The sequence below is a fragment of the Benincasa hispida genome, chromosome 9 (genome assembly GCF_009727055.1).
Source record: "Benincasa hispida cultivar B227 chromosome 9, ASM972705v1, whole genome shotgun sequence".
NCBI classification, from domain to species: Eukaryota; Viridiplantae; Streptophyta; class Magnoliopsida; order Cucurbitales; family Cucurbitaceae; genus Benincasa; species Benincasa hispida.
In genome coordinates, this window is record NC_052357.1 from 75,833,206 (window position 1) to 75,860,017 (window position 26,812).

General features: G+C 34.1%; 2 protein-coding genes across 6 annotated transcripts; both read right to left on the minus strand.

The window, feature by feature from the left end:
• Positions 1–353: 353 nt before the first annotated feature.
• LOC120085671 (protein NLP5-like) lies at positions 354–6,130 on the minus strand. Of its 5 annotated transcripts, none has more exons than XM_039041801.1 (6): positions 5,205–6,122; positions 3,834–4,839; positions 3,187–3,234; positions 2,386–3,069; positions 2,040–2,283; positions 354–1,757 (listed from the first exon to the last, which is right to left on the minus strand). In XM_039041801.1, the coding sequence occupies exons 2-6, from the start codon at positions 4,704–4,706 to the stop codon at positions 862–864; spliced, it is 2,745 nt and encodes a 914-aa protein (XP_038897729.1). In that variant the 5' UTR covers positions 4,707–4,839; positions 5,205–6,122; the 3' UTR covers positions 354–861. The 5 variants fall into 5 exon arrangements, with proteins under 5 accessions (XP_038897729.1, XP_038897726.1, XP_038897728.1 ...); XM_039041803.1 differs by having other exon boundaries at positions 1,391–1,562; positions 1,684–1,757; positions 2,040–3,069; positions 5,205–6,130; XM_039041798.1 differs by having other exon boundaries at positions 2,040–3,069; positions 5,205–6,124.
• A 4,551-nt stretch (positions 6,131–10,681) lies between these two features.
• Positions 10,682–14,243, minus strand: LOC120085656 (catalase isozyme 1-like). Its single transcript, XM_039041779.1, has 8 exons — positions 14,087–14,243; positions 13,903–13,999; positions 13,497–13,774; positions 12,170–12,946; positions 11,958–12,047; positions 11,782–11,849; positions 11,552–11,645; positions 10,682–11,460 (listed from the first exon to the last, which is right to left on the minus strand). The coding sequence occupies exons 1-8, from the start codon at positions 14,099–14,101 to the stop codon at positions 11,401–11,403; spliced, it is 1,479 nt and encodes a 492-aa protein (XP_038897707.1). The 5' UTR covers positions 14,102–14,243; the 3' UTR covers positions 10,682–11,400.
• Positions 14,244–26,812: the final 12,569 nt, after the last annotated feature.

Here is a 26,812-nt window from a genome sequence, read left to right on the forward strand (position 1 = left end):
CAATCTTTAGCTTTAAATGAATAAAATGATCAATTTTTTTTTTTTTTTTTATTAAAATGCTTATTATTATTATTATTAAAGAAAAGGGTGCTCTCTAGAACTAGCTCGAACACAACCTAAAATTATGGAAGACTAGAGGGGGAAAAAAATGGAATTTTCAATAACAAAAAAGAAAGAGAATATTGGTAGCAGTCTGGTGAATTGGATACGAGAGATTCTTGAGAGAAGAATAAAATCGGAGGCTTAGCTGCCACCCATTGCACCATATCAACCGGATTGCTTTACACTCTCAAAATTCCATCCGAATCCCATTTTCAAATGAATGAGTTCCATTGAATATTAAAAAGGGCAAATAATATATATATAATTGATAATTTTATTGCCAACAATGAAGTTGACGTCAGAGCATATAAAATATTTGTTTCTTCAAAAAAGTCTTTCCCAGCTCAGCCACAATTATGTCACCCTCAACAAGTCAAATTTACATACAAACCCCAAAAGTCAAAAAGAAAAAAGGAAGAAAAAAAAAAAACTATTTTTCCAATTGCTAAGAAAGAGATAAAGAAAGAGCTAATTTACATACGAGGTAGTTGCCATGGCATTGCCAACATGTAACCACAAAGGACACAACCTTTGGCTTGCTTCTTAAACAGAGGCAAAAAAGATGCCTTCAATAGTTTATTGGACTTTCTTGTCTTCAAATTGACAAAACACATTTGCATGCTCATGGCTTTCCACTCTCCATCTGAAGATCTAAACCCAAGACCCTTTTTTTTTGTAAAATTTGAGTCCTTTTAGAATGGGAAATGCAGAAGCTTTGTGGCTCCTCCATAGCTTCTTGCAATGTCTGTCATTGCAAGCTCATGAGAAGCCACTGCTTGCAAGAGAGTTTCTCTTATGGCGACGAGACACCTGAAGTGAAAGTTTTATTGTTTGGACTCGAGATGATTTGTAAACATGAAAACACTCCTGCAGATCTGTATCACTTGTTAATAACACCCATTCAGATTCGTCATCTAAATACTTGAGATCAAATTTACTTATGTCACTGATACTAAATCGTTTTCCAACTTCATTCAGTAACTCTTCGAATCGCCAGCGGTTATGCACTCGAAACCGGATTTTCTCCTCCCCAAAGGCGACTTTTACTCTCTGAACTTCAACCGTTTCGGTCATCCCATCGCTTTCTTTTGCTAAGTACATTAGACATTCAGTGGCTGGATGTTTGCAGAGGGATTTGCAGCTTTGGGATCTTCGAGGGACGTTTGATCCTTCCATAATTGATACATGTATCTCTACTTCACTTTTGACTCTCTTTAGCTCTCCATCACAAGGATTCTCTCCACCCATTTGATCTTCACTTCCGGCTTCGTTCCAGTGGGGAAGATTTTGATGGCTCCGACTAGAAAAGCATTGGCTTGAACTCGAGCTTTGGCTGCATGATGAAGATGGAGATTTCGATGCTGCACCTTGGAGGTTGCTCATACCAACTTCATTTTGATTGCTTGATGTTTTCAGGCCATCTCCAATTTTTGCACTTAAAAGTGGACCTGAACCTGAACCTGATAGATTTGGAGAGGCCAATTCCTGGAAATTAGAATACAAGGATCCAATTTGAAAAGCACCAGATGCGCCTTCCACTGAGTCAATTACGAGCTGGAGTTTCTGCAACGAGTGACCGACCTTTTTTATTTTTCGAGAAGGCCAACGTTTAATCCCATGTTGCCGACATATCCTTTTCAATGTGGTAGGACAAACTGAAATAGGAAGAAAATGGGTTAAGATGAACAGTTTGATGGTAGAAAGAATGTTTTCAAGTTCACATCCATCTTCACTAAGATGTAAAACAGTAGATGATAATTCATATGTTATGCAATTTGCACATAAAGTAGACTGAACACCACTACTTCCAAATGCAACCAACCAAGATACTAGTTTCGAGCTATAGGATATTTAGTTACTTATATATAGGGGGGAAAGACCATAAACTTGACCAGAGAAAACAGTAAGATAATTTCAGATTATGGTACTAATGCTACCTCCAATGCTCTTTGCAGCATCTTTTAAGCTACCCGCAAAATATTGCCGAAGAACTTGTAAGGTGATAGTTTTGTCCACCTTGGTTCGTCTTTTCTCACCAGTTCTTCCCAAACCTACATCAGAAAAGCTACCATTACCTACAGTCGCGCACTCTTCACTGTCCTCGACAACTCCATTCAGATCGTAATTAAATTCATGAGGCTGGTAACCAGAGGAACTTAAGACTTCCGCTGTTTTGCTCCCCTGGAATAATGAGACAAAGCCACTATGTTGTTGGATGTTTTGAACAGATGAAGTTAACAATGAATTTGTTGGATGACTTGTTTCTAACTGATGGTTTTGTACCTTGGACATTTCCAGCATAACGGATCTCCCATTTGCATTGACACCTGCCTCTCCGAATGGAAAGTTGCTTTCCTCTCCAAGCTTTACGTCTGTAACAAGATGTAAACATCGAGAAGATTGTTGCATATTTTCCTCCCTACACTCCTTATCTGTTACAAGACGCAGGCTCCTGCAAGATCGTTGTATAATTGTGGACAATGAAGTGAGTAGCACTCTCTGCTCTTCAGGATCTCTACAATTTACAGGCAGGAAGAACTCCAATACAAAATCGGTTTTACTAATATAAATGCAACGAAGGCGTATTGCAACCGCAGCATGTAATCCAAATAGCTTGGCATGGTGAGAAAGAGGATATTCTGTGTTACAAAAGGATGTAATATCACTTGAGAAACACGGCTCGTTAGATTTAAATGCCATCCCCACAATGCCTTCGCCTTTTAGCAAATGATGCTCAGAGCATGCCTCATGAAATTCCCGAATTCGTTGATCAGCAACAAAGCAAGCCCGGTCTACCGTAGAAACGCAACAACTGTAGTTCTCGTCCGAGTGCCGGCAACCCCCTCTACTTTGTTGGATACATGATGCCCAGGTTTGCGCCAAAGGCAAGCCATGCGTTTCACAAGCAGATTCCAAAGTGTTTTGAATCTCTAATAATACAGCTTCGTTGGACCTGTTAAATGCCTGCTGAAAGAGAGGATCAAGAGATAACTCTTAAGTGGAAAAAAAAAAATTGATGTTCAAATGAACAGCAGGAAAAGAGTTGCATAATTCAACTGTGTCAAATGAAATTCATTCAATTACCTTTTTATTGGGGTGGCCGATAACTTCAGAGCTCCTAAGCTTGACTGCCTGCAATCAAAACAAAAATTGTCAATTCCAATCAGTAAAGGATTCGTGAACTAAGCATGTTAAGCTTCAGCAAGTACTACAAAAATGTCAATCCTGAACCAAAAGTGAGTCTACAAATATGTTAGACCAGAATTTGGCTTCAAGACACCGTGATTCGAACTTCTGCCAGGTGTTATCTCAACCCGATTCATCTTCAGTGTGGGGGGAACCCAAATTCACATACACAGATACAATAGTTTTGATTCATGGATTACACCATTAAGAAATGTCTTAACGAATTCTTTACCTTTGAACTGTTCAGTTTAATCTAATTGACTACAAAGGAGCACATTCAAACCAATTTACTAAGGCCCTTACAATTACAGGCTATTAGCAAGCAAGCATATTTTTCTCCCGTTAAACGTTCAAGCATTGATAAAGGTAACAACAGTTCCTGTATGTTTGTGAGTGAATGAGATTTTATGCTGTTTTTTACAAGTTTAATGCTCAAAATTAATGTTATACAAGTTTAACAGATCCAAACCTTGAGGTAAATGTGATAAAGAAAAGCATAGAAGGTGAAAGGTAAAAATTAAAGATAAAATATCAAGGAGACCAACCTCAAGAGCTTTGCAAACATTCTCAAGTTCTGAACCATATTTGATCTGCTGGGTAACCATGACAACTTCAATGACTCCCAAACAGTTCTTGCTACCTTGTTCAAAAATAGGAAGTGCAACAGTTCCACGTACATCGTGTTCGTGAGCATGATTGACTCTCGGGTATTCGTCCCTTCTAAAGAATCGAACATCAGGAGTCCACTCTGGAACCTTTCTTGAGAAGACTCGACCAGGCAATCCCAAAGTATTTTTAGAATCTTCATCAGCAGTGAATTCATATTTCACAGAGACATCCCGGTATTTAGTGAGTCTTGTGCAGCTGGAATTCTGAGAAAATGGCAGATCATTTGTGATGAGAACATTTCTTCCCCCTCTATTTATAGGCACCCATACTTGTACAAGAACATCCTTATCTCTTACAAAATCTTTAATATACCCAACAGCTCTAATCAATCTCTCCATCACAGAAGCAGCAGAACCCAGATGTTCCCCAGGTCCTATCCACAATCTTCTACACAATTCAGAACCTTCAAAACCATTGTTTTCTGATTGACCAGAGCATCCCTCTTGCCCCATATCAATTCTTTTCCTCCCCAAAGACATCTCATCAGTCAAGACTTTCCTAGGTTCTTCTTGATTATTTCTTGCAATCTGGATCATGTTAAAATCACCATTCATCTCTGTAGCAGGCCATCCAATTAAAGGGTCTAAGTTGACACCAAAACTTGAGGGACTAGTATGAAGAAACTCAGTACCATCTGCTGTTTCTAACCAGCATCCATCCAAAAGCAGCCCATCCATGTAGTCCAAATCCATGGCAGTGTCAGCTGGAGCATCCAGCATTGTAGCTGGTGATAACATACCATCATCCATAAAAGAAAACTCCCCAGAAAACCCCAAGATGCTTAGAACTTCTTACCACTGAATCAGATATAGCCTAAACCGATCCAGTATCAGATACAACCCCAGAAGAAGAAATTTCAGTCCAGGTTTAGGAAGAACCAACCTGTTAAATATTATAAGAAACATATTCAGTGTATTCTATATGAAACAAGGGCAGGTTCAGAGAACAAGTTAGCCACCGAAGGAGACTTTTAACAAACACAGAGAAACCCCACGGTCAAAAAAGCTTAGTATTCACCAAAACCCAAAAGAAGGTAGAATAAAAATACAATCAACAAATCAGTGGTTTCATTTCAGATTCATATTTGCCAAAGTTTCACTGACTGATTCTCCCAGCAAAACACAGCAAGACAAGACAGGTCAAGACAACCAAACAAACACACCTCAACACAACACTGCTTCTTCAAGCAGTTTGGTCTGTAACACAGAAGAAGAAGAAGAAGAAGAAGAAGAAAAGTTTGAACTCACAAATTTGAAAGATTCGAAGAGATTCCCAAGTGGGTAGTTATAATTATTTCTGCACTGTTCCTGAAATGAGCAGGAAGAAGAAGTGTCTGAAGAATAGGAACATGAGAGAGAGGTCTGGTACAGAAACAGAAGTGAAGAATGATCTCCTGAGAGAGCTTTTTACAGCCTAAACCAGAAGAAAATCAGCAAAGTTCTTCTCCCAATAATGCCTCTCTCCGGCCCCCTCCCTTTGTAACTGCTTTTATTCAGTATGATTCTAATGCTAAAGATTCTCCCGTCGAATTTCGAGTATGACCCCACAAACACTTTGCGTCCGGCTTTGGAATTCTCGCTGTAAAGTCAACTTGCAATTGCACACTCTCTCAAACAAACAAAAAAAAAAAAAAAAACAAACAAACACAGAAAAATGAGAAGCAAATGAAAAACAGAGCTTTCTCGCTCGCTTCGCTTAATTATGTGATGTGTGGGTGAAAAGAAAACTAATGGCATTGATGAGATTAAAGAATAAATCTTTGAATACTTGACATGATTATTTAATTTGGGTAAGCGGAATTATATACAAATACAAAAAGTATCCATCAGAATCAGAATCTTTCAAATCAAGGGTTTAAAAAGTATAAAACTATTTAACAAGCACTTGCATATTGCAGGCTCCCCCCACTTCTCTTTAATCCTTCGGATTATCCACCACCACTCACCAAACCCACTGACGAACAAGATGAAGAAGATGCTCATAACAATTTTAAATTTTGACGATAAAGACGATGACCCAGTTCCTGAATTTTCTCCAAAAACTAATTTTAGTAATTACCTGCAATCTCAAAGCTCCTGAAACAGAGATGAAACTAGAAATTAAAAGTTTACTGCCATGTGCACTAATCTGACTGCATACGCTGCATCCAATGGACTTCCCACTAACCAATTTAGATTTAAAAAAAAAAAAAAAAAAAAAAAAAAAAAAAAAAAAAAGACAATTTTGTTGAACACCCAACATTATTAAGCATTTGCTTTTGTTTATTATGATATTAAATAAGTTTGAGATTCAGACGTCAGCCACACCCACCATTAAAATATTGGGATATAAAAAAATCTAAAGAAACTTCATCAAAAGATGAGCTCATCACCCATTTGCATTATTTAATTCAGTTCAAATTTGTTGTGACTTCTGCTCCATGTGGGTTTCCTTTATCAGCTGCTGACACAACCAAATTCGTTCTTTTATTCTCTCTTTCATAAACACCACACTCTTCCATTTCAGATTCATTTCCGACCCTTGTTTTGTATGAATTCATTCCCTTAGAAATGCTTTGAATCTGTTCTATGAATGAATGATCCAACATAGATTGTTATATATATGCACATATCTTTGTAGTTGTTCCTTCAAGATAATAAACCAATTTCTCTCCTTCGTGGATATAGTTAGTACATTATTAATGAACTACGTCAAACTATATATCGTTAAACAATCTAATATTAAAAATTTGTCTTCATCTATCAACTTAATTTTTTGGATCAATCATGATTTAACATGACAATTCCTTGTGTTTCAATTTTTTTTTCTTGCCTCTAGAAACTAAGGGAAGATAGAGGTAAGAAATGGATATCTTCAGGGAGGAGTGATATCTGGTGGTATTGTATTATAGAATGAGATTTGTATGGATCACATGGTTTTGACATCATTGCATCTTGGTGTTGAGATCCAATGTTGAAAGATTATGTTATATATTATTATTATTATTATTATTAATGTGTTTAAATTTCGGATGTTAATTAATTTGTTTTATAATAATGAAGGAAATGAAGAAATGTCATGATCATAAAAAAGAGGGTGGTGGTGGACATGATAATGTTGGATGTTGTTTTGTGGGGTTAAGTGGTTTTAAAGCCTCTCGTTTTTTACCAAAACAGACAACTCTATTAAGGGACCAACGGAATTTGGAAGAATCAAAGTGAGGGCAAAACCGTCATTTCACCTATGCCCTTGGCCTTGATTCCTTGAGTAGTCCCATTTGAAATTCTCATACTTCCTGCGATGCGACACTGAAAAACAGGCGGCTTTGGAGTTGAAGAATTTCTATTTCCTTTCATATAAATTATTGTTGTGATGTCATCTTCCTTAAATCAAAAGCTTTCTTTTCTTTTCTTTTTTACTTCTTTTTCACTTCCTTCTTCAAATATAATCAAACTAACTTGTCGGTTTTCTTAGCCTACCAACTTATGATATAATGAAAATACTGATTTTCTTCTTATATTGATGTTGAACTCCTAAAAATATTAATGAAAATGTCTACACGTCCAAAAGAATTTAAGACCTTCATTTTCTTATCATTCTAAGGATTTTATTTATGCCCACTTTAATAAGTGTTTGACTTTTTTTTTTCTTTTCAAAAACTAACTTTGAGATAATATTTATAAAGAACAGATAAAAAAAAATGGGCCCCCAAACAATGATGTAGAATGTGGGGATATACCATATCATGTTGGACCTCCAAACAGCTCCTAAAAATGACCATGTTTTGGTTTCAGTTTAGCTAATTTGAAAAGTTTCAATTTGGCTCATGTGATTATGTTATACTTTACAAATGGATGTATTTAGCAATATAGACTACATGTCACGTTTCTATTTACATGACAATGAATGTTTAGGTCTTTGTATTAGTTATTGTTTAAGGTTGAAGATGGAGTAATAAATAGGAACATATAGGTTAGGGTTTTCTTTCATGGGCACGGTGGGTAATTTATTGGTGGGTACTTTTTAGAATTTAAATAAACTATAGGTACTAAATTACAAATAAACTAAAACCATAGGAACCAACTTGATAATGTAACCTTAATTATAATCCTTATAATTCAAGCTCAATTTTGATTTAATTTTCATGATTTATTGGTTTCATTATAGTTGTCAATTCAAACATGGGTTAATAGATAAAACATCAATTATTATTTCAAAAGTTGATAATTGAATAGTTCGATCATATCTTTTTCAATACATCTTTTGTCCTTCAATCCTTTTTAATATGTAAGATTTGTTTTTTTTTTTTTTTTCTTTTCAGGACTTTTAGGTAAATGTAAAAAATACATTAAGTCGTGTTTTTGCATTAAAAGAAAATGTGAGATGAGAAAACTAAAGATGTTGATTATAAGGATAGAGAAATGTTTTAGGTTGTAGAAATTAGAATATAGATATTATAGAGGATGAATGATTAAAAATGAAAATAAAAGTACATAAAATATAATTATGATGGGACATTAAATCAAGAAAATGATAAAATTGTATGGAAAGGCTGAGGCTTTGATTTATAGAGCTACAATATTGAGATTTGAAAGAAGGAAAAATTAGGATCCAGAAATAGAGCACATAGGTTGGTCCCAATCAAGCAGTGGCAGTGCCCAAAAGTAGAAGTCAATTTTACAAACTCCCACTAAACAACAAATATATACCCAAATATGTAAAAACAATAATAACCTCATTCATTTTCTTACATTACATATCAATTCAAACAAAACTTTTCTTTCTTTTCCAACCAAAAAAAAAAAAAAAAAACAATAAAATCTCTCTCTTTCAAAACTATAACCTATTGACTATTTAAATATTTTAAGCAAATTTGTGGTAATTTGCACGTCAAGAGAACTTTAAAGAAACGTGACAGCTTACCCAATTCTATTCCCCGCCATTGGAAGGTAAACGTAGCATATATTTGACAATCTAAACATAGTTTAATTAGTTAAAAAATAAATGTCGTAAGTTTGAAACAAGAATTATCTTAAGACTATAATAATTATTCTTGTTATAGTAAATACTATTTCGTATTCACCAATTAACTACTGTCAATACTATTTCAAAACTCAAAGTTGCTACAATATTTTCTATTTTACATTCATCATTTTTTTATTCTATGCTATAGTAGTGTTTACTATTTACTTCTCAAACTAAAATAATCTACACCTCAAACACAAACTATTGTAACCTAACTATAATAACTAATTCCTTACCCCAGACGCCCCTAAAAGGTTAGATGTATACATTTTTACATCTACATGTTGAATTAAAATAAATATATATTTAAAAGATTTTTGGGAGAAAAAGAAGTTACATGCTCAACCTCTAGACTTTTAAGTAAGTTTTTAAACTTTAAAAGATTTAAATATGCAATAAATTTTAGAATTTTTAATTTTATGTCTAATAAGTATTTTCCTATTCAATTTTTTTCTAAAATTAAAAAATCTATTAATAATAAAAATTTAAAGATTAATGTTATATTGCACACAAAGCTCAAGTTTATGTTTAAGAGATGTGCTAATTTAAGAAAATGTTGAGAATATGTTCTGAAATTAGATACGAAATTGAAAATTATGTTTTTAAAGTTGAGAAAGTTATTCGATACAAACATAAAAGTTTATGGGCTAAATTTGTGAAGAATTACTAATTAAATTTATTTAATTTAGCTATCTAAATAATTTTAGATGACTAATAAAACATCCTTTCAAAATCAAATTGATTTAGAAACTTCTTTATGAAAAAGTATACTTAGAAAGAAGAAGGGGGGAAGGACTGGGAGGGAGGATATAGAGAGAGAATATGGGGAGAGGGAAAAAAATCATTTAAAATTATTTTTTTAATTTAAAATATCAAAGCATTTTCTAAAATAATTAGAAAAAAAAATAATCTAGGGACTTTTTAAACCTATTTTAAAAAACTGGTTCACTAAAAAAAATACTTTTTCTTAATTTTAAAATAAAATATTCGAAAATTATGTAGGTTATATTTATTTGTAGATATTTATCATACATTTTATAGGTAAGCATGAAAGTATTTTTTTAGGGAAAAAAAACTGAATATATTAGAACTATAACAAAAGAATCAAGGATTCTGTTGCGTCTTCAATTTCTACACAAATTTAGAAATATCATGGAACCAAAAAATTAATAATAAATACAGAGAACACTTTCTATTTCTTAAAATTAAAAACCAAAAACCAAAAACCAGATGTAGAAGATATTTATAGGGCGGGGTGCGGGGACGGAAAAATTTTTCCCTTTGTTTTTTTCTAATATATTTATTTTTAGCAATTTTGTTTATTCTCAACCAAATAAAATTATATATATTAAATGAGTTATTTCCAATAAATTTTTCATTTAAAGAAAATAGTATAAAAATTCATTATAAAAATAATACTATTATATGTTTAAAATATAATTTAATCCTATAATTTCTAAAAGTTAAAATTTAAATATTATAATATCATAGTCAAACCTTCCAATTAAATACTACAACATTTATGACGTAAGATAGAAAGTTTTAAAGATTAAAACAATTTAGAAATGTATTAAAGTATGGAAATATTGAAATGAAAATTAGAAAATAATTAACTTTCTATACAACAAATTTTGTAAAAAGTATATAGATAAAATAATAATAATAATAATTATTATAACTATTATAATAATTATAATAATAATTATTATTATAAATTCTTATTCTGTTCAGGTAAACATAATAACAATAAATAATATATTATATTATATAAATATAATCATATAATATATTCATTGGGATGGAGACGAGACCAGGGAATATAATCCCGTTTCCATCTCCTTTTAGCTAACAGAAAAAAAAAATTATTCCCGCTCCCTCCTTATTATCCTGCCACTACCCTACCCTCTGCATGTGAATGAAAAAATGAAGTAACCTCCCCTTTACCCCACCATTCAAAGAACTATATTTTTACTATTTTGTTTGGATTCTTTTTTTCTTATTTTGTCCCTTTTTCTCTCAATATCCAGACAATTAAAATTTCCAACCTCACACAGACAAAACAAAAAAAAAACAAAAACAAAAAAACAAAAAACAGAAAACAGAAAAAAAGGAGAAAATTAATGAAAGAATAAGTGTGTCTGATCTCAAAGTTTTTAAGATGTAACTTTTTTAGTCTTTAATTTTTTTTTCTTTTTAAAAAAAAAAAAGTTTAAAAAGTCTTTACAGTGATTTTAAAAAATAATAATAATATAACATTTTAAATTAGAAAATTGTTGTACAGAGAAGGGATAATTTTTCAAATTATTTTTCCAGTTTTAAAATGTAAAACATGCTATAAATTAAAACAGCATGGATTAACATCTGCATCCGATTGATTATCTCAAATCGCTTCTCCCCTTTACGTATAGTATAATTCACAGAAAAAGTGAACACACACCTTCAAATGCCTACCTTCACATTGAGATGAGATGCAAGCTTCTGGCCTAAAGACTTGTCCGCCTATTCCAAAATACCATATCAAAACACACCATCAATTCAATTTCATAAACAATCCTCCATACAACTTCACAAAAACATCCAACATACACACCTGAGACCAGTAAGAAATCCAGATGTTACGGATCTCGTGGGTGACACGAGGGTCCGATAAAGCATTCACCCATCTACCGATAAATCGTTCTTGCCTGCGTTATAAACAAACAAACAAACAAACCCCTGGTTAACAAATCCTCCTATCCAGTTACATGATCAGAATATGAATAACAACAATGTAAACACTTTCCAATAATTAATAGCAGACATTGGTTAAACAAAAGTTACCTGTCTGATGTCCAAGATCTGTATCTCTCTCCAGGCTGCTTGAAGTTGTTCTCCTTCTCAATTACACACTAAAGACAGCAAGAGGAATTTTAAAAGGTAACCATACTTGTTAATCCAACAATAGTAGAAGGAGTTGATGTTGAAACATTAAAAAAGGTACAATATTGATCACTGACCCTCTCACGCTTTCCAGTGTAAATAGCAGGTGGTTGAGGATACCTCGCGGCGTGGTGAGCAGGATCTATTCTTGAAGGGAAGTAATTGACCTGAAAAGAAAACCAAAACCAAAGACAAAGATCATAACAATCAAATTATTAAGAAGACCTGAAACAAAGCAAAACCAAAGACAAAGATCATAACAATCAAAGCAAAATCAGTATTGAAATACCTCTTCATCTCGGTGCATATAGTTCATGAAACCCTCATGGTGATTGTTGTGATGAGCACACTTAGGTGCATTAGCAGGGAGTTGCAGATAGTTTGGTCCAAGACGGTGCCTCTGAGTATCGGCATAGGAGAAGATCCTAGTCTGAAGCAATTTGTCATCTGAATAGTAGATTCCAGGAACTATAATGGCAGGACAAAAGGCCAATTGTTCATTCTCCGCAAAGAAGTTATCAATGTTCTTGTTCAAAACCAAGCGACCAACTGGCTGCAAGGGCAAGATATCCTCGGGCCAAGTCTTGGTTACATCTAGAGGGTCAAAGTCATATTTATCTTCATGATCAGGGTTAATGGTCTGAATGTAAAGCTTCCATTCAGGGTAGTTGCCAGCTGCAATTGAATCATACAGGTCCTGAGTAGCATGGCTATGATTACTTCCTCCAACACGAATAGCTTCTTCATCCAACAAAGACTTGACTCCACAGGTAGGCCTCCAGTGAAATTTCACGTAGTGTGCTATCCCTGCCTTGTTAATCAGAGTATAAGTGTTAACACCTGAACCATCCATGTGCCTGTAATCTCGTGGGATGCCAAGATCATCAAATAGAAATGTGAACATGTGCAGGCTTTCAGGATGGTGAGAAAAGAAGTCAAGGATTCTCCAATTCTCCTGGATGTGGGACTTGGGATTCGGTTTGAGAGCATGTACCATGTCTGGGAACTTCATACCATCACGGACGAAAAATACAGGAAAGTTGTTGCCCACAAGATCAAAATTACCCTAAAGAGTGAAAGAAAACAGGACGCTTGAAATTTGCATTAGCATGCGGTCATATAAACAAATCCTAATCAAAGCATGTATTTACATTTTACATTTAAGCAAATGGAAAGATGCATATTCCAAGCTAATAGAATTACATCATATAGTTTTACAGCAGAAACAAATTTAATTATTATGTACATCCTGCTGATGAAATATGATATCATATTATTGTTGCAATGCCTTGAATCTATTCATATATGTCATATTTACATTATTTACGTTTTTTACCTTGTTTAGAAAAATGTGCTATATAAACTCTTGAGGCACCTCTGTTTTGTAATTTGAACTATATTCTCTAATAGTAAACTATCCTCCCTTTGCCCGTGGACGTAGCATTGTTAATGAAACACAAATCTTTGTATTGATTATGTACTGTTTACGCTTTCTATTTATCTTTGCACAGTCTATCACTGCAATCTTGTGCTTCTTTTTAACATAAATGTCAAAACTGTTGTAATTATAAGTTAATGTGCAACCAATAAAGCATAGAGTAATAACACTCGATTACCTCCCTGGTGTAAAACTTAACAGCAAAACCTCGGGGATCTCTGAGCGTTTCAGGGCTTCCACGCTCATGGATAACAGTGGAGAAACGTACAATAACTGGAGTCTGAACTCCAGGGGCTCGAAGAAAATCAGCACAAGTAAGGTGGGTGACATCATGAGTCACCTCAAAAAACCCTTTTGCACTAGCTCCTCTAGCATGAACAACACGCTCTGGGATCCGCTCTCTATCAAAGTTAGCAAGTTTCTCCACAAGATGATAATCCTCTAGGAGAATAGGTCCTATTCAAGTATATTCATCAATAATCTTCTTTCAAATAAAAATGACAAACCACAACAATTTTGGTATTACCATCTACAGTGTAGTCTTGCTAATACTTGAACAACTACGTTCAGAAACCAATTGTTACCTCTGGATCCAATGGTCAAGGCGGAGTTGTTGTTCCACACCGGAGCACCAGAATTGGTAGTCCAGAAGGGAGTGTTGTAACAACTTGAAGGTCGTCGCTGCATTGTAAGGAACAGATGGAAAAACTTGGGCGAAAGATTCACAACAAATCCGAAAAATAAATCAAACGGTTGCGTGAAGAATACCTTGTAAGGATCCATTGCAAGAGGAGATTAGAGACGAACCCAGAAAGTGGAAGACGAGCTGGAAAAACTGGAAGGAACGAACCGATGAATGAAGAGACGATCAACGAAGAGAAAAGGTAGAATGAGGATTATATATATAGCAACAAGCACCCGTGGCTTGCGCTTTATTAATGGCATCCCCATCTTTTCTCACTTTTTTCCTTTATATCCATATTTTATTCTTTGTCACACCACACGCCCTCGAAAAAAAAAATCATAGGATTGTCTTTCCTCCTTATCTTTGACTTCTCGTTATTTTTAACAAAATGTATTCTACTCTTTCCCTTTTAGGGATGTTTGACAACCAATGAGTTAGATTGAGTTTAGATTCTTTACTATCTCAATATTTGATAACTAACTTTAAATATTGGTGGGGTTGAGTTGGTTATTTTACTAACTCACCTCAACTCTCCCCATCGGTCTCCATTGGCGATTATCGCTACCACACTCCGGCGACATACTCTAATGACCACCTTCGAGTGGCCAATTCCGACAACCAACTTCGAGCTTCAGTAACCACCTTCGACCACATTCTGGCAACTAATTCCGACAACCACCTTAGTAAAGAAAACTCTGACTTCCACATTCACACGACCAACTTCAACGAAGAACCCCAGGCTTCACCAACCACCTCCGACGACAACTCTAGTGACTAATTCCAACGACTACCTTCACACAAGCAACTTCGGCGACATACTTTGCCTACCACCTTTGTGTGCCCAACTTCGACAACTACTGATAAAAATAAAATGGTGGATTTAATTACCCATCATTTTATTACTCTTACTCTCACCTGTTTTCCCATGTGTTTTCATTACTCACCCAACTCCCTCAATTACATTTATTCTCCTTTACATTTACTCACCCAACTCCTCAATTACATTCTCTCAATTACTTTGTCGTTTCTCTCTCTCATGCTCACTTTACATTTACTCTTCTACTCTCATCTTCTCTCTTCTTTCGTCGTCCGGTTCGTTCTCATTTTCTCTTCTTTCTCTATTTGGCTCGTATGTGTTTTATTTTCTCTTTTCTTTCTCAACTCCTCCTTTCTCTTTTTTAATTTTCTTTCTATTGCTATTCTTTTAGATCTAACTATTATTCTTCTATTTCATTTTTTTTCTTAGATCTAAAAAATATTACATACGATGTCTTATTATTGTTTCACTAAACAAAAGTTCAACGATATGTTTTAAACAACTTATCCCTTGATGTTTTCAAATATTAAATAATTTTAATGAAATAGTGGAATTTAAAATTATGGCTCAAGTTTTTTTTTTTTTTTTTTTTTTTTTTTTTTTTTTTAATGATAGTTTATAGACTGATGCAACATAATAGTAGAAAAAATAGCATCAATATTTCTAAAGTCATTTCACTGATTTTAGAAAAAAAGTAAATCCTTAATCTAAAAATTGGTCAAAAAAGACTATCTAATAGTTGATTTTATGATTTAGTTGTAAGATTTTGGTTTTTTTTAAGATTAACATTTAAGTGTCATCCCTTCTATCTAAAACAATGTCAATAGTTTCATTTGATGACACTAATTTTTCATTTCTTTTTAATTTTTACAGTAATTAATGATTATATTAGTTTTTTTTAATGGAATAATCACTTCTATTTGAGTGTTTAAAAAATTGAATTCAAAATTTTATGTTATGTATATGAATATTTTGAAGAGAATTTGTTATATTTTGAGAATGGAAAAGAATTGAAAGTTTTTTTGTTTTTATCTAAAAAAAGTTAGAAAAATATGTGTATAGTTGAAAACTAAAATCAACAATAGCCCAAAAAAAATAATAAATAAAAATAAATTTCATTTATAAAAACAACACTAGATATCCCAACTCAACTCAACTCAACTCAGCATCCAAATACATACAATAATTACCAACTCAGCTTAACTCTGCATACCAAACACAGACAATGTAACTTTCAAGATAATTTAACTCTCCAGATAATAATTACCAACTCAACTCAATTCAACTCTCTACTTTTATCATGAGTCAAATGTCCCTTATTTATATATATATATATATATATATATAAAGTTAAAATGGTCACATGTTAACTTAGCTTTGGAGTCAATTTTTCCAACCAAAATTTATTCTCTTGGCATTGTTTATTTTGGTTAAAAAGTCCTTAAACATTGTTCTATAATTAGTTCATCTACTTTTGATTTTGTAATAATTTAATCCTCAAATTCTACTATGTAATAATTTATTTCCTATACTTTAAAGTAACGATTTAGTCTTTATTGTAGAAATTAATATTAAGATTTAATGAGATTTCCTACATAAATAAATCAATAAAGTAATTTAAGACTCAATATTTTTATAAAATACAAAGTCTACATTATAAAATAATAAAAAATGATATCTAATTTTGAGGAATTTTTGCATGTTAGAGATTAATTTTTTTCAAATTTGAGAGTACAATGACTAAATTGTTATATATTAAAGTTTAGAGACTAAATCATTACAAAATTGAAATTACCAAACCAAAATTCAAGAACTAAATTGTTACTCTCATTAAAATTTAGGACCAAAAGTATTATTTAACCTAAAAAATTAACTTCTTTATTTAATTAGAGATTGACTTTCCTATTATTTTGGCCAAAATCAAACTACAGAAAAAATGACAAGGATGCACCTCTTACTTAAATCAATTATGGGGTGATTGGGGGCCAACTGTGGGGAAGATTATTCAAAAGCAAGCCTAGAAAATCTTTTCAAAATGAGTTAAAGGTTCGCGAACATAAATTTTGATGAAGATGAATTGGTCCAAGAATGCCACCATCGGCGAGTCTGGAAGGAAAAGGCTCATCGGCCTCAGCCAGAAGACTAACATGCGAAGGAAATATGAAAAATTGGAAACCAAGGTGGATGGGATGGGACAGGATGTAGCACGAATTACTCAAGGTGATTGACCATCAAGAAGATCCCTAGAAAGCAAAGTTACGAAATATCCAGAAAGAGATCAAGAGCCTACAGGGGGATATGCGTTGCAAAACTGCAAAAAAGGGTGTGGATCTAGAAGCTCTGATTGAACAAGTGGACCCCCCCCCCCACCGATGAAATCATAAGGAAAGAGGTCCCGCCAAAGTTCAAAGTGAAGGGATTAAATCCCAAGCGGAAGTGCGTGAACACCGTATAATTTTAATTTCAATTCGGATCCAAAACAAAAAATACAAAGTAAACCAATTGTTGTTCCAGGATAAACAAAATAAAAAAAAAAAAAAAAATCTATCGCATGCTTGAGAGGAGAAAAAAAAGAAGAGAATTAAGTCTCACCCTTGAAGACAAATGTTCTTCTTGTTTCCTTTCCCAATCTCACGAATGTTTGCCTTCTCTAATCTCACCTCCATGAACGCACCAAAGGAGAAAGAACCAATGGGCACCACCATGAGGCCTTCCTCGTTATTCTCAAAGATGAAAATCACTAGCAGTTGTGGGCTCACAATTAGATTAATTTTAGGAGAAAGGAGTAGGGATAAGGGTTGGCAAAATTCCCGCGGGGCTCGCTCCGATCAGGGCAGGGAATCCCCAGTTTGACCGGGGATGAGGTCAAACCGAAGAAATTTTCCGAGGCCCGTCCGGAGACGGGGATAGTACCCTCGTCCCGACCCCGACCCCGATTTGATATATTTATATTTTAATATTTTATAAATATATATTTATAATATATAAAATAACTTATTTATATGTAAATTTAATGTAATAGAACTTTAAGTGTTTGCGGAGCCCAATTAAATATCAAAATTCTAAATCTAGCCCAAAATCAAGTCCAAATTTTAATCATATTTTAAATAAAATTTTAATTAAAAAAATGGGGAATCCTCGCGGGGAATTAGTAGGGGATTCCCCGTGGGGAATTAATAAGGGAATCCCCAGGGAAACGGGGAATGGGGCCTGTGGGGACCCCGTTTCCTCGACGGGAATCCCGCCCCGTCCCCACCTTCAAATGGCAGGGATGGGGGAGAATTTCCCCCACGGGGCAGGGACGGGGGATGTCCCCTGCTCCGGCCCGACCTCGTTGCAACTCTAGAGTAGGAGATTTATGAGAGAAAATTCACAGCAGATAATTTCTCTGAGAACTTTTTCCATAGAGAAAACCAAGGAGGAAGAAGACGATCCCAAGCCTCTGTGAGACGTGATCTGATTACACGTAAAAAAGTTTTGTTGAGAGATTAATGGGAAGAAGTTATCAAAAATAACTTCCTCCCTAATTATTAAAAAAACAAAATTAAAATAAATAAATAAAATTTGAATTTTAAACAAAAATAAAATATATATACCTAACATTATAATATGTTAATAAACTAATATATTAAAAATATTCACATATAACATATAGCCTGTAGTTTATATTATAGGAATTCTTATAAATAAGGAAAAAAAAAACAAAAATATTTTCAATTTATAGCAAAAACAAATTCTAGTTTTCCTTTTTTTTTTATTAAATTATTAAAAATACCCTTCTTCCTCACTGATTTTCCTTTTCTTGAAATTTCATTTGTCGCGCTCGCTCGTTGAACTATGCTTCTTTGTTGATGCTGTGATTTTCCTCCTCGCCATTCTCTAATTACAAACACCATATTGATGTTCTTCCTCACTTATTCTCCTTCTCAATACCATGATTTTCCTCCTCGCCGATTTTGCTTTTCTTCAAACTTGATTTGCCATGCTCGTTGAACTCTGTTCTTCTTTCTTCTTCGTCGAACGCATTGATCTTCTTCCTCGCTTAATACTGTTTTTCCTTCTTCCTCATCGAACATCGTGATCTTCTTCCTCTCCCATTCTTCTTCTCAACACCGTGGTTTTCTTCCTCACCGATCTTCTTCATCGAAATTCTTCCTCGACCACGATACAGTTTTTTTCTTCTATTTTTTGTGTTTGTAAATATATGTTCTTTTATCGAATTCGTTTACAGTATTGGTGGATTTTTTTTTATCTACATTGCGTTTATGTGATAAATACTTGTGGATGAAGTGTTAATGGATGTTTTGGGATAGAATTCTCGTTTTAAGGATTTCTTTAAATTTTACAAAGTTAATTTGTAAGGGCCCTTGCATTTTTGGGCAATAATTTGAAATCAAGTTTGTATTTGTTAAATTTTAAGTCGCTCGTGAGGCTTCAGAAGAAGGGTTGTAGTGTGTTGGAGAAAACGAAATGGAGGTTTTCGTATCATGTAGCTAAAGCTAAACGATCAGATAACTTTTGTTATGTGATCATGTAGAGTTTACTACACGATCGAGTAGAATTTTCTAAACGATCATATAGTTAATACTACACAATCGTGTAGAGTTTTTTATACGATCGTGTTGCGTTGGTTGCATGGTCGCGTAGGTGCTCGCTTGCTAGAAGATTGTACGGTATTGGATACTCGACGCATCCTTGCATGCTAAACGATCATGTAGCACCGTCCATCTATGGCTTCTTCTCCGCAGATAGATAGTTTTTGTTGTGATTATGTATGGATGTGAACATTTCTCTACTACTGATATATAATGATACACATCTATCACTGTCTATAAGTTATACAAAGTGATATAGCTCTATCACTGTTTATCACTGATATAAAGTGATAGAGCTCTATCACTCTCTATAACAGTGATTGAGCTCTTTTACTAGTGATATACCATGCTTGATATACTGTGGTTGAGCTCTATCACTGTTTATCAATGATACACAATGATAGAGCTTTGCACTTATAGACAGTGATATCACTGTCTATCAGTGATACACAATAATAGAGCTTTGCACTCATAGACAGTGATAGACATCTATCACTATCTATCAATGATACAAAGTGATAGAACTCTATCACCGATAGATAGTGAAAGAGTTCTATCACTTTCTACCAGTGATAGGCAGTTATAGAGCTCTATCACCCTCTATAACAGTGAATCTTCTTTTACTTTTATTGCAGTAAATTGATACTATGGTTAATATTCATGTAGTCGTTTTTTATGGTAGACAGTGGACTCATTACAATTCTTATGAGAATTATAGTGCTGCTGGAGTTTTTGTTGATGATATGATAGACTTGGTTTAGTTAGTTTGATATTGGGTGAAATTTAGTTGGATGTTTCAATAGATTTATCAGTATTGTTGGATTTTGGTCAAACTAATATTCAATCTGTATTTCAAATAAAGCAAGATAAGGATGTCAGTTGGTATTTGTCTTTCACTAAAGATTCAAAGACTAGGCATCCTTTAGTTGCTCATGTCAGTCATCTCTGTAGAAGGACCTTTCAGTGGTATTGGTGGTAGAGGTGGTGATAGATTGCTATGTTTAGGTTCTTCTTCTAATTCTTCAAATGATCAAGTTATACGAAATATTGGTTATAATGGTGATTTGAGGGAAAAAAGATGTATTTGGAAGTAAAGAAATACTGTGTAAATGTTTTTATGTAATAGCAGTGAATAAAAATTTTCAATTCAGGACTACACGGTCAAATTCAAAGTCGCTTGAGTTGAAATGTTTGCAAGAAGGTTGTCAATGGTATGCTCGGGCATCTCGATACAAGAAGAGTGAGTTGTGGATGCTTAGAAAGTATATTTTCGACCCTAATTGTTCAATGAATACAACTCAAAGTTGTCATAAGCAAGCTTCTTCATCTGTAATTGGGGATTGCTTGAAAGAGGATTTTAGGTTCATCTCTACTGGTCACTCCCTTCCTAGAGATATTATTCATAAGGCTCGTACTAAGCTTGGTGTTAATATTAATTATCAAAAAGCTTGGAGGGCAAAAGAAAAAATATTAAGATCATTAAATGGTGATGCAGCTGAATCATATAGCTTGATTCCATAGTTTTTTGAAAGGTTGAAAGAAATGAATCCAAGTATTATTTCAAATGAAGTATTCTTCTTATAAATTTTGTATCACTGTGTATTGTAGATGGACTGTGATAGTCATCTATCACTGTCTATTAATGATAGTTGTGCATCATTGTCTATCACTGATTGACTGTGATAGTCATCTATCACTATCTATCTAGCAATGATAGACAATGATTGATTTGTTACCATTGTGACTAATATAATTGTTTTCATTTATTTTTTCAGGGACGTACACTATTTTAAAGATTGATGAAAATGGACATTTTAAATTCTATTTCATTGCTATTGGTGCATCTATTGAGGGGTGGAGGTATTGTAGACCTACCATATCCATTGATGACACATTTTTGAAGTCTAAGTTTGGTGGTACTCTACTATCAGCTTCCACACTAGATGGTAACAATAATATTTTTCCCTTTGCATTTGCTATTGTAGATTCTGAGAATGATGTATCATAATAATGTTTTTTCGAACATATACAAACTAGTTTAGGGGATAGAGAACATTTAGTCATTGTCTCTGATCGAAATTTGAGTATTCCAAAGGGTTTCTTAAGTGTGTTTAACAATGTTGAGTACTGTGTGTGTATTCTGTTAGGTTTTATGTCCTGAAACTCGTGGTATGTAAACAATAGAACTTATTCTGAAAATTTAATAAAGGTGTTAATGAATAGATCTATTACTTGATAGAAATCCAATAAACCTGAAAGTCCCTTGACTATTGGATGAGTACTTGAGCTTTATGTGGAGACATAAAGGTGGATCAAGTTCAAGTAAATAGTCAAAATGATCTATAGTATATGAATAAAGTTGAGTACCTTATTCTGATAACACTATTGGATGCGACCTGCTCTGTAGTTATTACAAGGAGTTGTAAAGTGCTACAAACGAAGTGATCTTAATTCGTTATTATTGGACATGAGGAGTGGGGGTGTCCTTGTGCAAAAGAGATTGTACAAGATCGGACCATGACATCAGTCACTTTTACTTTATAACGTTGTTTACTGTTTAAGACTGGCTATTTCAAAGCAATGACCTAGTAACTTGACCTGTTTATTCGGGATTACTCTTAGATTTGCATAGGTGAGGGTTGGCTCAATAGCGCCAGCTCAATAAGACTCCCATTTCAGGGGTAAATCCAGATAGATAGCTGGGGACATAAGGTGCAAAAGGAAATTCACTTCTACCCTAGGGATAGTAGAGAGATTTTTCCCTTTAGTACTGATTCTGGGGCTTGAACAAGGGATCTCGCTCTCTCATTAGCCTGAGAAGGATTTGGTTTTGTTGATTAGATCACAAAAAAATTGTTCATTAAGGGATCAGTGGGAACTTAAAGAACAAGAGGTAATTTCAGGGGTAAAATAGAGATTTGACCCAGGCGTTATTACGAACAACCTGTGAATGGTCGACTTACTAATCATGGTTATATCGAGTGGACATAATATATCTACGGTGAGGGGAGTCAACTATGGGCTTTAGTGGAGTGACCCATTAGTTGACAAATGGGAGTTAGATTGGTTTAATGAGTTTAGCCGATTAATCTCGAATCGTTGTAGCCCATGATCTATAGGTTCATAAGGTCCCCCTACTAGCTTGAAAATAGATTAGCTCTAAAGTAGCGTGATAAGTTAATTTGAAACGTTCAAATTAGAATCAAACGAAATTGGAGAAATATATTAAATATGATTTAAATATATGAAGATGAATTTGTGTAAAAATTAATTTAATATTGGTATTTAAATTAATCTAGAATTATTTAAATTGTTTACATAATTATTTATTAATTTTATTAGAAAATTAATTTATGAAATTAATTTGTAAAATTAATAAATTTTGATTTTAGAAATAAAATATGATTTTAAAATAAATTTTGGATTTTGGAAATAGAAAAACACAAAAAGGAAAAATAGGATTTTTCCATGTTCATCTTCAACTTGCTTGCAATGAAACCCACTTCTTCAACCTTCATTTACTCCTAGCACGAGCTGCATCCCATGCATCAAATCTCTTTGCATGATAGTCTGCACAAAGATTTGGAGGATTTAGCAGCTGGAAATAAAGATTTCAACGGTTCGACAAAGGTATGTTCTTGAAACCCATTATACTCTATTTAAGCATGTTTCTTTTCTACCAAAATTAATCAATTAGAGTGCTTATTGATCTTGTTCTCTTCCGCTGTGTGTTGTTACCTCTCCAACACATTCAACATGTTTTGCGAAATTTGAAGAAGTTGTTCAAGGATCATTTGATTGACCAGTTTTACTTTAATTGTGCTAAATCTTATACTGTTGATGACTTCGAGTTTAATATGAGATCTATGGAGTCAATTTCTCCAACTATTCGAAGTTACCTTATTAATTAGGATTTGAGAAGTGGACTCGTGCATATTCTTAAAGAAGAAGGTATGAAATGATGACAACAATGCTGAGATTTGTGTTCTAATTCTCTCGGAGTCTCGTTGTTTGTAGTTATATAAATTGTTTATGAATAAATAAGTGTTATTTTATTATAGCAGTTACTCATATCCAATAAACAAAGCTCCATGGTTATTGTATGTAAACTTAAGAATGTATATGACAGATACAAGTGGATCATGCCTTAAGTGATAATCTAAATAGGTATGTAGTATAAGGATTAAGGAGGGATTCTTAATCCTAGTGAACCTACGTATACGACCAGCTTTGTAGGGGTTTTCAAGTGTTGTAAACTACTACAAATGGTAGATTCTGACCATTCATGTAGAGACATGCGAGTGGAGGTGTCCTATATAAAGAGTTTATATAAGACCGAACCACGAGATAACTAGACTCTATATATAACACTGTGATACTGAAGACTTACATCTCTCCTAAATGACCATAGGTGACATGACCTCAATCATGAGTGTTTTGGGAACTCTTGCCTTTGAGGGAAATCCTTTGATTAGTATGGGTGAGAGTGGACAGATTGTCAACTCAACATGCCTACCTTTTTGGGGACTTGTCTGATTTGGGAGTTGGGAACTCAATAACATAAGATGGAATTCACTCATTCCCCAAAGTAGGGGTAAGTAGATAGATTGCTCCCTTAAGAGCTGATTCTGGAGTTTGAACATAGTGGCCACAACTTCTTTTTGGAAGAGAGGACTTAGTCATAGTAGGACTATGACTTATGTTCATTAGAGGAATCAGTGGTACTTAAGGAGTTAGATGTAACTATGGGGGCATAACGATTATTTTCCAAGCCGTACTTACGAGCGATCTGTGAAGGGTTGTCGCATTGTTGATTGGTTAAGATGGACACATAATATATCTATAGTAAAGAGAGTTCAGTTGTCGGTCTTTATTGGAGTGTCTGACGGTTAACAGATGGCGAATCCCGTGACTAAAGAGTTTAGTAAGTTATTCACGTACCGTTGGAGCTTCGTGAAGGAACTTTAATTCAAGAGTACCTACGAGCGGAAGCGGATCCTTTTAATTCATTGTGACAGAATTGCCGCACATACATTCAAAACATACTAATATACATTCATAATGCTAAAAAGATCAAGATATCATACCAGATGAGGAGTTCTCCTTCATAGCGAATCTAAAACCCAACCGTCTACCTCGAACAATCACCACTCGAATAGAAGGAAACAAAGAAGACAACACCACTCAGAACCCTCAGTATTCTTGGAGTGAGAATCCAAAGTGTGGGCTTTGTTTGGATTTGGTAGAGGAAAGGAGGAAGAGAGACCGTACACAACAATCAAGCAAGTGGGAGATGAGGTCGTCTATCGCATAGACAAGATGCTTGATCGTTTAAATGATGTATACGATCGTGTAGGAAAAAATAAGTAATTGTCTAAACGATCGTGTAGGAAAAGGTAAGCGATCGTATAAACGATCATGTAGGAAAAGAATGAGCGATCGTCCAAACGATCACGTAGTTAAAACTAATTGATCGTCTATACGATCGTTTAGTAAATATCGGGAGCTAAACGATTGCTTAGGAAAAAGGTAAACTATCGCTTAGATAATAGCGCATGATGGTGTAATCGGTATGCAATCGCTTAGCAATATTGTATATGTAAGCGATCGTGCAGTCACTATCGTATAGACACTGATTTTCTAAACAATGACACTATCTTTTTCATAATGTCCGCGCGCTTCGAGATCAATACACCGTCAGCTATTTATAATGCGCTCATCCATTATTTAGAACAGAAGATACGCCTTCCCATCTTCTTTATAACCATTCAATGAATGTGATCTTATCATATTCGTAACATATAAATTAATATCATATATTAATTATAATATTTTCCTCTATTAGATATAAATCATAATTATATCCAATTTCCTCCAAATTAATGTATCTCATACATAAAGTTAATTATATCATATTTAATTAACTCGTTCAATTATATCATATATAATCGAACTCTCTCTTGTCAATTTGAACATTTCAAATTGACCCAAAAACTAATTCTCAACTTGTATCAAAGCTACCAAGGCGACCTTATGAACCTATGGCTCAAAACTCCAATGGTACGTGAATAGCTGACTAAACTCTTTATCACAATATCCACCATCCGTTAGCTGTCAGGCATTCCACTAAAGACTGACAGTTGAACTCTTTTTGCCATAGGTATATTTCTACACCCAATGGATATAACCAATCATCAGTATGATGACCCTTCACAGATGCTCGTAATTACAACAGGCCAATTTATCGTTTTTCCCCTGTAATTACATCTTCCTCCTTAAGTACCACTGATCCCTCTAATGAACAATACAACATAGTCCTACTATGTGTGAATACCTCTTAGGCCATGAGAAGGTGTGTGGCGTCACATCGTTCAAGCCCCGGGATCAGCCTTTAAGAGAGTACTCTATCTACTTACCCCTACTTTGGGGAAGAAATGAACTCCATCTTGTGAAGCTGAGTTCCCAACTTCCAAATCAGACGAATCCCCAAAATGGTAGGTTTGAGTCGACGTTCTGGCCACTCACACCCATGCAAATCAAAGGGCCTCCCTCAATGGCAGGAGTTCCCAACTCACTCAGGATTGAGGTCATGTTACCTATGGTTATCCTAGTGAAGTGAAATCTTAGTCATGAACGGTGTTATATGACAAGACATTAACACTCCGAGGTCAAGTCTTATACAAACTCTTTGTATAGAACGCCCCTGCTCGCATGCCCACTACACGAATTATCATAATTAGACCATCTGTGACAAGTCATAACATTTGTAACAATTCCACAAAGCGGGCCGCGCCCATAGTGTTACCAGGATAAGGTTTCCCTCCTATATCCATATACCACAGACTATTACATACATGCTTAAGTTACATAAAGACAACTAGGGATATTAAGTTTATTGGTTTATGGTAAAATAAAAAACATCTAAATGTACAAAGTCAAGTAGTGAAATAAATATCATTTATATTATACATCACAAGTGTTCGTACAAAGTTGTTTACAAACTACAGAACATTAGACTTTAGGGCACAAACCCCAAGACTTCGAACTATAGGTCCATAAGGTTTCCTTGGTAGCTCAAAGGATTCAAGTTGAGAATCAGTTCTTGGTGTTGATTTGAATTGTTCAAATTGACAAGAGGTAATTCAATTATATATGATATGATCGGTATGGTGTATGAGATACATCAAGTGAAGGGTTAATATAAATGAGATTTACATTAAGTGCCATGGAATAGAAAAATAGCTATGGTTTGTATGTTTCATGAGATGAGATATTAAAACTATAGGTTATAAATATAGTATGATAAGTTGGTTATCATTTATATTTATAATAATATTAATTATTGGATAATTATCTATTTTTCTCTAACAACCAATTGAGTGAGAGGTTATTTGTAG